The sequence below is a fragment of the Suillus bovinus genome (genome assembly GCF_016758785.1).
Source record: "Suillus bovinus strain UH-Sbo-P2 chromosome Unknown EDB93scaffold_147, whole genome shotgun sequence".
Taxonomy (NCBI): domain Eukaryota; kingdom Fungi; phylum Basidiomycota; class Agaricomycetes; order Boletales; family Suillaceae; genus Suillus; species Suillus bovinus.
The window spans coordinates 27,949-41,119 of record NW_024542203.1 but is presented as its reverse complement, the minus strand read 5'-3'; the positions used below and the strand labels follow the sequence as shown (position 1 = coordinate 41,119).

General features: G+C 45.7%; 3 protein-coding genes across 3 annotated transcripts; 1 reads left to right on the top strand and 2 right to left on the bottom strand.

Moving 5' to 3' along the window:
- Positions 1 to 612: 612 nt before the first annotated feature.
- Positions 613 to 3,631, bottom strand: EDB93DRAFT_1256979 (uncharacterized protein; the record flags this gene model as incomplete). Its single annotated transcript, XM_041454036.1, has 10 exons — positions 613 to 657; positions 706 to 1,248; positions 1,313 to 1,460; positions 1,504 to 1,907; positions 1,958 to 1,990; positions 2,046 to 2,219; positions 2,274 to 2,447; positions 2,516 to 3,012; positions 3,059 to 3,422; positions 3,485 to 3,631. 10 exons carry the CDS (start codon positions 3,629 to 3,631, stop codon positions 613 to 615), a joined length of 2,529 nt encoding a protein of 842 aa, XP_041301071.1.
- A 181-nt stretch (positions 3,632 to 3,812) lies between these two features.
- EDB93DRAFT_1256978 (uncharacterized protein) lies at positions 3,813 to 7,322 on the top strand (the record flags this gene model as incomplete). The annotated part of the gene is made up of 8 exons (XM_041454035.1): positions 3,813 to 3,959; positions 4,018 to 4,384; positions 4,431 to 4,834; positions 4,911 to 5,021; positions 5,071 to 5,462; positions 5,508 to 5,721; positions 5,768 to 6,982; positions 7,047 to 7,322. 8 exons carry the CDS (start codon positions 3,813 to 3,815, stop codon positions 7,320 to 7,322), a joined length of 3,126 nt encoding a protein of 1,041 aa, XP_041301070.1.
- A 1,580-nt stretch (positions 7,323 to 8,902) lies between these two features.
- EDB93DRAFT_1109240 (uncharacterized protein) lies at positions 8,903 to 9,771 on the bottom strand (the record flags this gene model as incomplete). The annotated part of the gene is made up of 5 exons (XM_041447937.1): positions 8,903 to 8,932; positions 8,984 to 9,001; positions 9,175 to 9,196; positions 9,342 to 9,498; positions 9,618 to 9,771. The coding sequence occupies 5 exons, from the start codon at positions 9,769 to 9,771 to the stop codon at positions 8,903 to 8,905; spliced, it is 381 nt and encodes a 126-aa protein (XP_041301069.1).
- Positions 9,772 to 13,171: the final 3,400 nt, after the last annotated feature.

Genomic DNA, 13,171 nt, shown 5'->3' with positions numbered 1-13,171 from the left:
ATTGGAGATTATGAGCTAGTATGGGCAAAATGACACTTCCAATACGGCGTTGACCCATACTCGTCGGAGTTCTTCTATGTGTGATCGCAAGACATCGAATAGTGCGACTTTGATGGCTCATGTAACAGCCACATTTGTTGTAGGGATGTTGAAAAAAGACTTGCAGCCAAACGTCAACGACATTATTAAGCAGCGAGTCAACCAAAACTCAACGCCAGGGCCCACGGCCCAAATGCTCCCATAAGGAGCGAAGCGAAGGTGATGGTGAATGTGAAAGAAAGCTCAGCGCTCAAGCCTATAATATTTGAACTTGTGATCACGTGCGGTTCCCACGCCACGAATGCACAATATTTGCACTCCAGAGCTCACCACTCCAAGTATTTATAATTGGCGCTGTGTGCATTTCTCGTCGAATGATTAATTGTATGGACCAGAAATATCCTGTGTGAGAATGAAGCTGTTATTTTCAAAGGTCTTGACATATGGCATCATGGAGTATGTACGCGCGGTAAGAACAGAAGATCACGATATGGCAAAGTCACAGGTGCCTGTATATCGACACAATGTAGCAAAAATCGAATAGTACCTCACAAACGCGTGGACAAGCCAAGGTCAGCTGAGCTGACGGGCGACACCCCGCATGTCAGCAAACCAATCCTATAAATTAGCTGACTGCCTGTGAAACTGAAGACAATGTAAACTCACCTCTTCATCGTTCTTGGACAGGTGACGAGGATCAGATGCACTTTGTGTGTTGAGGTCGCTGATCGACTGTGATGCTTCGAACTGGATGGTGATAGGTTTTCTGGATGGGGATGCTGCACCCACCTCCAAGTCAACGACTTTCGTCTCAGAAGACTTGCACTTGGATCCAGAACCGTCTTCGACAGCCTTAAAACATGATCCATCCACAGGCTCACTCAAAGAACCAGCGACGCCTTCGACAATGTCTACCATAGCTTCTTCCATCTCAGGCGCTTCATTCGTAAATACATCTCCATCAGTGTCTGTGACAGCCTCTCTTGTATCCGCAGGCTCACTGGTCGAACCTGAACTTTCGTCCAAGAGAAGGGCTTTGGTGATGTTAGATATAGATGACGATACAGATTCAGGAGACAGTGTAGGGTGCGTCATGGTGCCACCACCCATTGGGAAGTCGCTGTTCGAAGCAGGAGTCATACTGTTGAACGCTGGTGACGTAGATCGAATTCCACCCTTGACACGTTTCGCAGCAGGCACATGTTCCGACTGAAAATATATGTAGTTGGAAATATGCGTCAATATTTACAATTATTCCAAGGTTTGAGCTCACCTCTGGCGTCAACGTCGCATTCGATAACGTCCGTTTACGCTTTACCGTACCGTTTCCCACCCGATGATCCATTAAATCTCCCACATCGTCGGATTCACTGCTGTGAACGAATGATAATAACCAGGGGAGCTCGTGAGCCGACATCATGCTGATGGTGGTGAGTTAGGCTACGGTGCGCGCATATGACATACCTTGCAACCGGCGTCGGTGGGGATGGCAGGGGCCTGAGTCGAGGGTGGCTGCTTCCCATTTCGTTTGCCGACTCCAGCTCACCGAGTTGACGGAAGATACACGCGAGGTATTCAGGGTGTGTGTCCATGTGCGCCGTCGCAGCGTACAAGCGTTCCATGCCCAAGGCTTCGAGAAAATGATCATTGCTGTCAAACTTAAACCAACCTGGATGTTTTGGGATCACCAATCCCTTTAATTCATCTTCCTTGCTGATGCCTGCAAGCTCGCAGAAGCGACAAGATATCCAAGCGGCAAGTTTGAGAAAAACATGCGAGTTGCCCTCCTTGAAAACTTTCTCGATATATTCGTCCCAGTCATCCAAATCACGAGGAAATTTCACATGATCGTAGTCCCCGGGCTCTGCCTGATAGATGTTAGAACATGTTTAGTTGTCAGATCATGTCGCTTAATTACGTTTGATTCTGGTATGTCTACCCCAGAGTGATGCTAAGCAATATGGTCAGTCGAGGGCCTGGGCTGGTTCCCTGCAAAAAGTACCCACCTCATCTTCGGATTCAATTGTCTCCTTAGACTTCGCTTTGTTCTTCTGGCTTGCATCCTTCCGGCTCCGCCCGCCTTTCGTAGACTTGTAGACTTTTTTGGCGACTTCTTTAGCATTCTTCGGAATCTCTTGGATATCACCGTCTTTCATGTCTGAATCACCCGAGGCGTCACGCTAATGAATAAATATAAGCATCAAGTATCCAGATTCACCGCAAGATGCACCCACATGTACTTCGGCTTCAAGTGTCCCCTTGGATCTAGACTTCACGTTGTTATTCGTTGTCGCGTTTTTTGGGTGGCGTACACCTTTGGTAGACGTATAAATCCTTTTTTCGACTTCCTTGGTTTCAAACGTATTCGCTGATGCTTCGAGAACAACATCCTTCATGTCAGAAAAACCCTGGGCATCATGCAGATCCATCAATAATGACGACTAAACACATCTGGTATTCTACGAGAAACACGCACCTCGTCCTCCGGCTGGATCGTCATTTCGGACCTCACTACCTCCTTAGTCCTGGCGTGGATAATACGATTACGGGGCTTCTTGATATTCTCCTGCAACTCAAATATATTCTGAACAACGTCGCTATCGATTGCATTGATTTCAGAGTTTTTCGCTGGTATTGAGCTTCCCACCAGTGAAAGAGTTGTTTTGACACTGGGGTTAGGCTTTCCGGCCCTCTGCTCCTGAGTCGCTGTATGAGAACCTTTGGCATTTACATTGCGGCTACCCTTGCGAGTCTTGCCAGCCATATCCACAGGGGATGTATTAACATCCGCCGTAGTGAGATTTTTGAGCCGTAAAGTCTTCTGGTTCTGATTCGTCTCTGCTGCCTTGTGAATAGTGTGTGGTTCGATGACCTGTGTGATCATTTCTTCGAGCGAACGCTGATGAGTGCGAGAAGAACCGCACACGTCGTCCCCATCTTTGCAGAACGTGTCATGCATTTTTCCGAGATCAACTAAAGGAAATGCTGAGCATAGAGTCTTGGGTAGAGTCATACTCACGCTGCTGCACTGGTGTATAGGACTTCTTCTGCAGAAAGTCGTTCCACGTGCGATCGATCTTTTCGAGTGCGGTGGCTTGTTGCTCATTTGTAAATGAGTTGCCGGCCAACGCCATAGCGAAGTGAAAGTCAAGGTAGCATGACCGCCACTTGGAACGTGGACCGGGAGAATCCCTTTGAAGCTCAGTTATGAACTTATCCAGAACGTCCACGAAGTACTGTGCGAGGGATAAGTGGAAATCGACGTCCTCTTTGACACCGTCTGATTCTGGAAGTGCCATCAGAGCCTTTGCGCTACCTCGGTACAGTTGAAGCTGGTGCACAAGGACCGACACTGCATCCTGGCACTCTTTTGGCACCTTTTCCTAAGCAATGAGATATGTCAGAACATAAAATTATATTACATAACATATATGTGGTTATTCACCTTGTTAATACCGTGTATCAGGAAGACTTGAGTCTTCTGCGATTCCAGTGACACCGGGAGGGATATGAGAAAATCTCCAACCTCCTGCGAAATTTCCTGGACGCGGAGGCAGACTGGCTGCTCGACGGAGCTTTCGCTTTTGAGCATGATGCAGTGAGGATGCTATAAGCCTAGACTCTCAGTTTGACGTTGAATCAGAGAAATATAAGGGGATTGTTCACGTGATCCTTGCTATCGTAAGTGTATAGTAAGCAGCGAGCTTACAGAAACCTTGTTAAAATTATGTACACATTTGGATTCTGGAACTGTAAGATTCAGCGAACACATCATGAATCAGGCACTAGATTACAAGAACAAGCCCATCCACCTCGTCATACAGCAACATTCGAAAGCATTCATAGATCAGGTCTTGTTACATGAAGTGTCATTGAAATCGAGCAAGAACACGCCCACGCTGTCAGTTGGCCTCGACAAGGTGAGAACATTGAAGTTTTAACTACAATCATGACTTCAAGTATTGCATGAATCTGTAGGTAAAGGTGCCGAAAGCCTGCCGCGACGCGGTCGTGGCCCTCGTTCACCAAGTCCATGTGTACCAAAAGACTTCAAAGGTGTTGATGTCACTCTCACCATCACAGGCCATCAACGACGATATCGAATTCTACGTGGCAATCTCGGTATATCTCATCAATGTGCTTGCGGCTTTCTGTGAAGAAATCAAGAATGATGCACCACGCGCGCGTGACAGGTGGTGGTCAACTCGCCTTGATTATCATTTCACCATGGCATTCAACGAGAACTCATTGACCGAGAAGCAGCAGGCCAATGCACTGGAGTCGCTGGAGCTCTCTTGGAATGACTTTATTGAGAAAAAGGAGAGATGTCTCCCGGTGAAACACCGTGAGTTATATGTATCTGTGAACCTCCTTTCCAACTCTTCTCTCAGTGGATAGCGCAACAATCCACGACACATTCTGTAAGAACGGAAGCAACATGTGCGGCGGTTCGACTGCCCATTTGTTGTCGATTGAGGAAATGATTGCTCAGGCAACAGCGGAGCACTACACCGACCGTGCCGCGGAGATCACAGAAAATCAGCAAGTGGAAATTACACAGCTCGAAGGTGCCATTGACATGGATGAAGTAAATACTGGCGAATGTTCTACAATGCGCGATATCTACGGCGAAGGACCTGATCCATTAAATGAGCATGGGGACATTATCGGAATGGACTTTAATACCAGAATTGCTTTTGTGACGGAGAGCGAGGATAATCATGATGTCGACATATTAGAACCCCATTACATGGTCAATGACGCCATCGCGCAGCCGCACACACCTTCGATGCACGTATTTCTGTCGATTGATGAGGCCGGTACTTCTTCTAGCTTGTGTATTCTCATCGTTGACCTTGTCTATTAATTAGATCAATGACCAGCACGCGTCGAGCGGACAGGGATCCAGCAACTTCGACAATGCCATATCGGTGGCCCTACAAGTTACCCCACAACGAGACACCGTGACTGACAACGTTCTTGTGAGTCTCGAACTTCTTAGTAGTATGCCTGATAAACATAGGCACATAGTCGCCTGGTATATATGACTCCGATTGTTCAAAACGATGGAGAAATGTAAATGATCAGGATGAATGGCTTCATATATCCCAGATGGGGACGTCTCGTGTCTTTCTAAAGCTTGCCACCTGGATGCACCATCGCTCTCGTCAGCTCGCCAGTATACCCATGGACAGGGACGTAGTTGGATCTGTGGTTTCAGATACGTTTGGTGTCTATGGCGACAAAAACTTCTATGAAGCTCTTGGCATTAAATGTCTATTGTCCTCGCTTATGAATATGGACACAGATCCAGGCAACCTTGCCCATGTCTTCCATGCGATAGGGAAGTCCTGCCATCAACGTGACGTGGGAAGTACAAACCCTCGCACATCGTCCTCATATCAACCAACTGCACCTCTCAGGTATGTGCTATGTATTTAGGAGATTTGAACTCACACCACCGCCAGGATGATACGGAACGAGGATGTTGATCGGTTCATGACATCAGATCACGATGGTCGTGTGGATGCCGAAGGCATACATAACGCTAGCCAGGGCGAAGTTACACATATACGTGATACGGTGGAGAACTCTCAAGAGTGTGCTTCGGTGGATGGCGGACACGGTGAAGCGACGATCAAGCGTAAGCGGACGCTATGGAGTAGTCAACCTCTATCAAAGGTCAGTTCCATCGGCTTTCATTTATATAGATGCTGATTGATACAAGGATGGTGACCGAGGGACTGAAAAACGTCCTAAACTTGATATTCATCTGATGCCCGTGCGGGATATACCGCAGGTTATCACCTCCGCCTCACCGCCAGCAGCGAACAACATTTCGCTAGCTCTCGATAACCATTGCGCACTCAGCAAAGACATCCCAGTGGATAGCACAGCATTTTCAGGTTCAATTATCCATGAAAATAATCTTGATAACGAATGTAGTGCTTCCTCTGACCCCAGTAATACTAGGTCGATTGTCACAGATCCTGTTGAAGATATGGATACGATGACGGGGGTTTCCCCAGCGTATGGAACACCGTCCGAGGTCACCGGAGATTCCTTTAATCGCGATCGTGAAGACGCTAATGGGTCAGAGGATGATCGTGAAACAGGTGGTTCTAGCGTCGAGGTCACAGCTGCGGACACACAAGGAAGCGTCAGCAACAATGTTACCAGCGTCAGTACTTCCGTTGCCAATACAATGTTTGTCACACCATCGTGGATGGATTCTCCGTGGACAGACCTATCCGGAGAGCATGTACCTCCGGCGATCCCCGCATGGATCAATGCCCTTCAAATGGTGGATAGGTCGCCTTCTCGCATCCGGGTACCACCTGGAGTTGGTACAGGATTTCGGTGGCCCGATCCCGCTCTTTTTACTCACACAGAGAGCAACACGCAACTGGCTAGGTACCTACTGCATTATTTAAGCTGTCGGTCTTGGTTGGGGCTCGTAAATCGTAGGGCACTCTTCCGTTCTATATACTGGAAGGAGTTCCTGGAAGGCTTGTCGGTGGAGAAGCGGTTGAAGAGATCGCCCCCGAATTCCATGATCTATTCCATATTGAACCGTGGGCATGGTATAGATGAAGGAGAGGCGAGAGTGATACGCGAGCAAGCTTTGGATGCGTTCGAGGCCGACGCACAGGAAACCAAGGATGTGTTTAAGTGGGTGGATGTCCAGTTTAATTGCCGCGTGGCTTTGACCTTCGAGTTCCGTGGGCTCGCGTTTCGACTGAAAGACCTACTCAACTTTCCCCCGTTCATCATATCTCACATCATATGGGAACTGTGCGAAAACAACTTCGCCGATGATGTGTTGTGGCTGGATGCATTGTTTAGGCGGGGTCGTGATTCTACCGACACCTATGGTCCAGAACGCAGCATGGAAGTTTACAGCCTCTGTGGTAAGCAGGAGTCTAACACTCCAATGCCGCTGGTGAATATCTTGACTTTCATCTTTTAAAACGTGATCTCACATTTGAGTTGTATGATTTCCTTAGGTTCGAAGTTCCTTTGGGTCACAAAGATGGAGAAAGCGGGTGACGCATGTGGAAGCTTTCCGGCAGCTCATGTCGACATGGCCTCAGTTCCCTGACCACCTCAAGACGCCAGTTCCAACTGAAAATGAATACTCGTTCCAGGCAACAGAGGTCAACGTCATCGCCTTTTATGCGCAAACTCACTTCGACTACATCGGTCGCCTGCCTGTCATGCCTCGTCACGTGCCAGATATTGGTCCGAAGTGGCTGTATAATGTGTTCCGCAAAAATCTATGAATGTAGAGTTCGTCACGAATCTAACTGATAATTTCTTGGTTGGCTAGTGTCGCGAAGCATTTGTCAAACAGCAGAACGGAACGCGTCTAAATTGTATTATATTCGTCACAAAGCAGTGATTTTTATGTGTCGTCAGGTGATGGCATTTCTGCATGACTCCGGCACTTCCAATTAGATCGCTCAATTCTGTTTTAATCGTGGTCATTCAACCTGGTAATTTATATGGTCAAAACAGAAATAGGTTTCAAACTTTGGAAAAAATATCTTTTCCTGGGCTGGTACATCATTTAGAGGCATCTTCCAGGAATCATATGAACCAAGAATTAAGAAAAACGGCGGTTGGAATATGGAGATATGGTCGAAATACTGACTTTTTTTCCTCTCCACCAAACCGCAATATTGGCGACCTCTATACACCCTGGGACCATCTCCAATCGATTTGTACGACTGAAAAACAGTAGGAACACTATTTTCAGTATCGGTCTTGAGTCAGATTTGAGTGTGGTGCGATATAGGGGGTAGGGGGGGGGAGGAGGACATTCTATATCTCGACAACCTGATTTTTCCTGACATATTGGGCTTTACCATCGTGTTCAGGGACATTGAGATCCCCCTGGAAAAATGCTTTTGGAGGGCATGCAAGTCATGGGAAGGCTAGAAAAATCGATCTTTGAGGGGGGTATGTGACAAATTCGCACATGTCACTTTGTATGGTCTCAAATCGCTCTGGTATTATTTTAAATCGATTTATATCATTGGAAAACAGTAGGGACACCCTTTTACATACCGGTATTTACATAATAGGAAGATATGTGAGTTTGGGGGGGGGAGGAGGACCTTCTGTATCTCGACCACCTGATTTTTTCTGACAATTCGGGCTTTACCATCTTGTTCGCAGCTATCAAGAGCCCCCAGGAAAAATGGATTTGGAGTCATGGCAAGTCATGGGAAGGCCAGAAAAATCGATCTTTGAGGGGGGGTATGAGGTCAACTTACACATTACATTTCATATTGGCCAAAAACACTTTGAACACATCTTCAATCTATTTTTATGATCCAAAAACACTATTCAAATCCTTTTTACATCAGTATATACATGAAATCATGCTTCATGGTGGAGTAGGTAGGGGGAGGGGGTAGCATGACTCTGAAACATGATTTTTTCGGACAAAATAAGCATTGCCATCGCGTCCAGGGTGGTTAATAACCTTAGAATCAAGTTTCATTTGAAGCCAGGCAAGTCATATGAAGGCTGAAAAAATCAACCTTTGAGTGAGGCAACAGGACAGGGGCGACCCTGCTTACATAAGCAAATGCGGATAGGTGGGCACACTTGAAGCAAGACACCACATATCAGAGACCTGTTGCTCATAAATGTACATAGATCGATTGTGGTTGTATTTAGTTTGAGATTGAGACATTACAGTCATCAAAAGGCTAAGACAGTCGACCTTTGATTGAGCACCTCAGCATGGCAACCTTACACTCACTCTTCACTCATAACTTTAGAACATGATTTTTTTGAACAAAAGTAGCATTACCATTGGAATCCGATGGTTCAGTAACCCCCATTGAGATGTCTATTCGACACAAGGCAAGTCGTACGAAGGCTGAAAAAATCGATCATTGTGAGGCAATAAGACAGGGGCGACCCTGCTTACATAAGCAGATGCGGACACCTGAGCACACTTTCAGCAGACTCCACAGATCAGAGGTCTGATGCTTCTAAATGCACATAGATCTACTGCGTTTGTACCAAGCTTTAGATTCAGATCATGTCTTGAGTCTTCCTAATAGGATTCCTTCTCAGTAGCTGTCCTTGGGTAGACTTTTGCTTGCATTCAGGACTTACTGTGATTCCTCCTATGCAGCCCCTGCAGGTCCAATTACTACAATTTGCATGCAATGGCAATACTTCAGCGTGCGAAGTTGGGAATGAACGTCAGTCAGGTGCTTTAGCGAAGTAGAGGTCAAACTAACACTGTCCTTGGTAGATTTTTGCTTGCATTCAGGACTCACTGTGATTCCTTGGTTTCTTGCTCATTTTCCCCACAGTTTCGATTCCTCTTCTTCACTTCATCAGTCTTCTTCATTTTGAAGTCAGCAGTGCTTGCAGGGCAATCCACTTTAGCTTTGTCATGTGTCATGTGAGACACCTCATCTCTAATGCGCTGATCTAATGCATGGTCAAAGCCAATGCACTTGAGCCTCGCAAGGTACAACTTCTGCAAAGCTTCATGAGTTATCCACTACTGGTAGCGTGAGTTGGGTACACATGTAGTAGAAATGACCCACCTAAAGAAGTAAATTTGAAGGTAAACACCGTGCCAGGATGGTCGTCCCAAACTGGTTTGTAGCTCGTTTGTTCTACCCAGTCCAGCCCCGCAGGCCTGTTGCTCCTCAATGTATATGAATTGATTGTGTTTGTACTAACTTTATATTGAGACATTGAAGTCATCAACTGTGCATGCCACCCGCCTTGTACATATCTTATATATGACTCATTGCGCCCTGCGCCCTTTCCAATCCACTGGTGCTATCATTACTCATGTTCTGGGTCGATTTTCCACCCACTTTCTCTGTGTCCTTAGATACAAGGGAATTTTCCTTGTTGTTTGCAGTGACTATCTAAGTCTCGCACATTAGTTGTCAGTCCTTCGCCTTAGCATCAGCCAACCTTAGTTGGGGTGTTAACAGTCATCTTGCTTTGTCTTTCTCTCGTCTCGTTCGCTCATGGTGCTATCTCTTTCATATTTGATTCTACATCATTTTGGTAGTGCCTTGAATCTTTTACATATCTTATCTATGACTCATTGCGCCCTGTGCCCTTTCCATTCCACTGGTGCTATCTCTTTCATATCTAAATCTTCACTATTCTCGTGGTTACATATGACTCACTTCCCCTCTGCCCATACAATTTTCCTACTTATTTCGCAGTTCTTCCCTTCCTACCTATACGTAGACGCCACAGATGCCCTGTATTATTGACTAATAGATATTCTTTTGCTAAGTATATGTTACAATTCAACAGGCGAGGGCTTTTTAATCACAGCACACTCCTCTATTGGTGTCATCTTGTTGATAATTGTGCTGGCTATTGTCAAATAGCAGGTACCATTATCAACAGGATGACTTCCATGGAGGAGTGACACCAGCAAAATAAGTGAACTCAGCTAAGTAAAAAGGTGCAAAATTGCGAAACTCACTGGGCCTGTTATCAACAGAATGACTCCCATGGAGGAGTGACACCCAGGAAAGAAATGTGGAGGTACAAAAGTGCAAAGATTGCGAAGCGAAACTGGGCCTGTTATCAACAGGTTGACCCTCATTGAAGGATGACACCCAGGAAAGAAGCACAAGTATGATTAATACTATACCTTGCCTGCTTCTGACGCAATCCAACAAGTCATCGAATTCTCTTTCAGCATTCTGGACTTGACTTCTTTATATTCCGGCAGTGGCTTGTTGTCAACAAATACCGAAGCAGAAAATTGACCCAAAATCATGATTGGCCAGTAATGAGCTCGAGATGATGACGACAATTATATTAAGTGACTCTGTGAGACTTGAACTAATAAGTTAGTTACAAAAAACTTCACTTTGACTTCGAGCTCAGGAAGTCCAAATGAAATTTGTCGGAAAGTCTGAGAGTTCATTTGCTGGACAGTTCCTAAGACTTTTACAAATCAAATTTCCATTAGACTCCCAAATGTACAAGGATAATTTACCCCTGTAATTTGGCAATTTTATTAATATGAAGGTTGAAATAACTGAGCCCAGGTTGATCAAATCATCATTACTCACTTTAGTCTCATGATATTAATGACCTCTAGTAAATTCTTTATCTGAAAGTGAGATGTCTATTCGACACAAGGCAAGTCATATGAAGGCTGAAAAACTCGATCATCACGAACATTGTTTGTACGGAAAATGGACTGGTCAAGTATCGCAACACATACCCAGGCGGGCTGGTGGCGTTCTTCGCAGACCTTGCATAAGAGACATATGTCATCAAGGTAGTGATGGATGGGTCCGGTTTGGTCCAGTTCTCTGGAAAATTCTTTGAACCAAGAACCGAACTATAGGTTCAGTTCTCTCCACAAACAGAACCGTGGACCGGACCATCGGTCCAGTCCAATAACGATCCAGTTCCAGTTCATAAAGGGTCCGAACCCTGAACTGGACCATCCACATCTAAGCCCAAAAAAATAATTTTGGCCGAGACGTAGAGTAGTGCAAGATAGTAGCTATACAACAAAGATAAAATAAAACTACTCGCTATCTTCATCTGCATCATCATGGAGGGCAGCAATCAGTGCATCCAAGTGCTGCTCGGCATCACTGGCAGCAGAGATATGACCATTGCGGTACGCACTCTTCAACAACTGCAAGCTCTCAAACACGTCTGTTTTGAGACGGTTCCATCGTTTGGTTCCCGTCAATCCGCCACTTGAAAAGGCACGTTCTGAGGGTGTACCAGAGCCTTGTATGGACAAGTAGTCCCTGGCCATGCGTGAAAGAGTCGGGTACTGTGACTGGTGGTGCTGACAAATTTTCATTAGTCAACTCGTATGCTTGTGATAGCATAAACACTCACCCCCCACCAACCTACGACATCATCAGTCTGCTCGAGAGGACTTCCAATATAAGCCGTAAGTTCAGCGCGAGGGTCCAGCTTGGTGCGATCTGATGTGAGACGTGCTTGAACAGCTGCAAGCACCCATGAATGGCCATACTGACCATGCAAGTCAGATGTCCCTTGTTCGTTGTCAGCCTCTACAGCAACAGAGTTCGGGGCCACATCATGGTAGTACTCATCGAACGACTCTTTGTCCCACTGATGTTCGGCATATGCAATCTTGACATTGGGGTTGAGTGCTTCAAAGCCAGTAACTCATCAGTATCATCATAAGTGAAGAGGTATGAACATACCAAGGCAAGTAGAGTTTGCAGGAAGTATAACACATCTTTGATCATCATCAAAGATGTGTTATACTTCCTGCAAACTCTACTTGCTGATGGGGTCGGACAGGTGGGCAAACTTGACACAAGACTCCATATATCAGAGATCTGTTGCTCCAAAATGTACATAGATCGATTTTAGTTTTATATAGCTTGAGATTGATGTATTTAAATCATTAAAATGCTGAGCCAATCGACCGTTGTGTTGTGAAAAAATCGATCACTGTGAGGTAGCAAGACAGGGGCGACCCTGCTTACATAAGCAGATGCGGACAGGTGGACACATAGAATAAGACTTTTACAAATCAAATTTCTGTTAGGCTCCTAAATGTAAAAGGATCAGTTACCCCTGTAATGCGGTCAATTTAGTCATATGAAGGTCGAAACAACCGACCCCAGGTTGAGCACCTCAGCATTACAATTGCTCAAGAGACGAGCAAATCGAGTGAGAAAACTTAAACTGACAGAAGGGCTGACAGTGTACCTAGCAAGACGAGTAAATCGAGTGAGAAAAGGCAAGGCCCCAATTTCACCGAGTCTCGCTAGATATAGACTGTCATAAGATTAGGCTCCACTAAAGGAGCCCCCAAGGATAAACACGGGTAGACCCGAGGAACGAGTTTGCTGAGGAGCCCGCTCGTCCAATTACCCTGGTATAAACAAGATGAAACTCGACAAATTTACATCCGCCAAATACATACAAAGATGTTGTGTCCAAATCAAGGGGTGAAATTTTTAATGCAAACGACTGTAAGCTCTTCATTACATCATCTCAGATTTCCTGTGCAACTGGCTACTTAGTGTTCACCACTCGAGCTATTCACCTAGTTATTCACGTGAATAACTCGATGGTTATCCACGGTACACCACTGCAACTGATAGGTAAG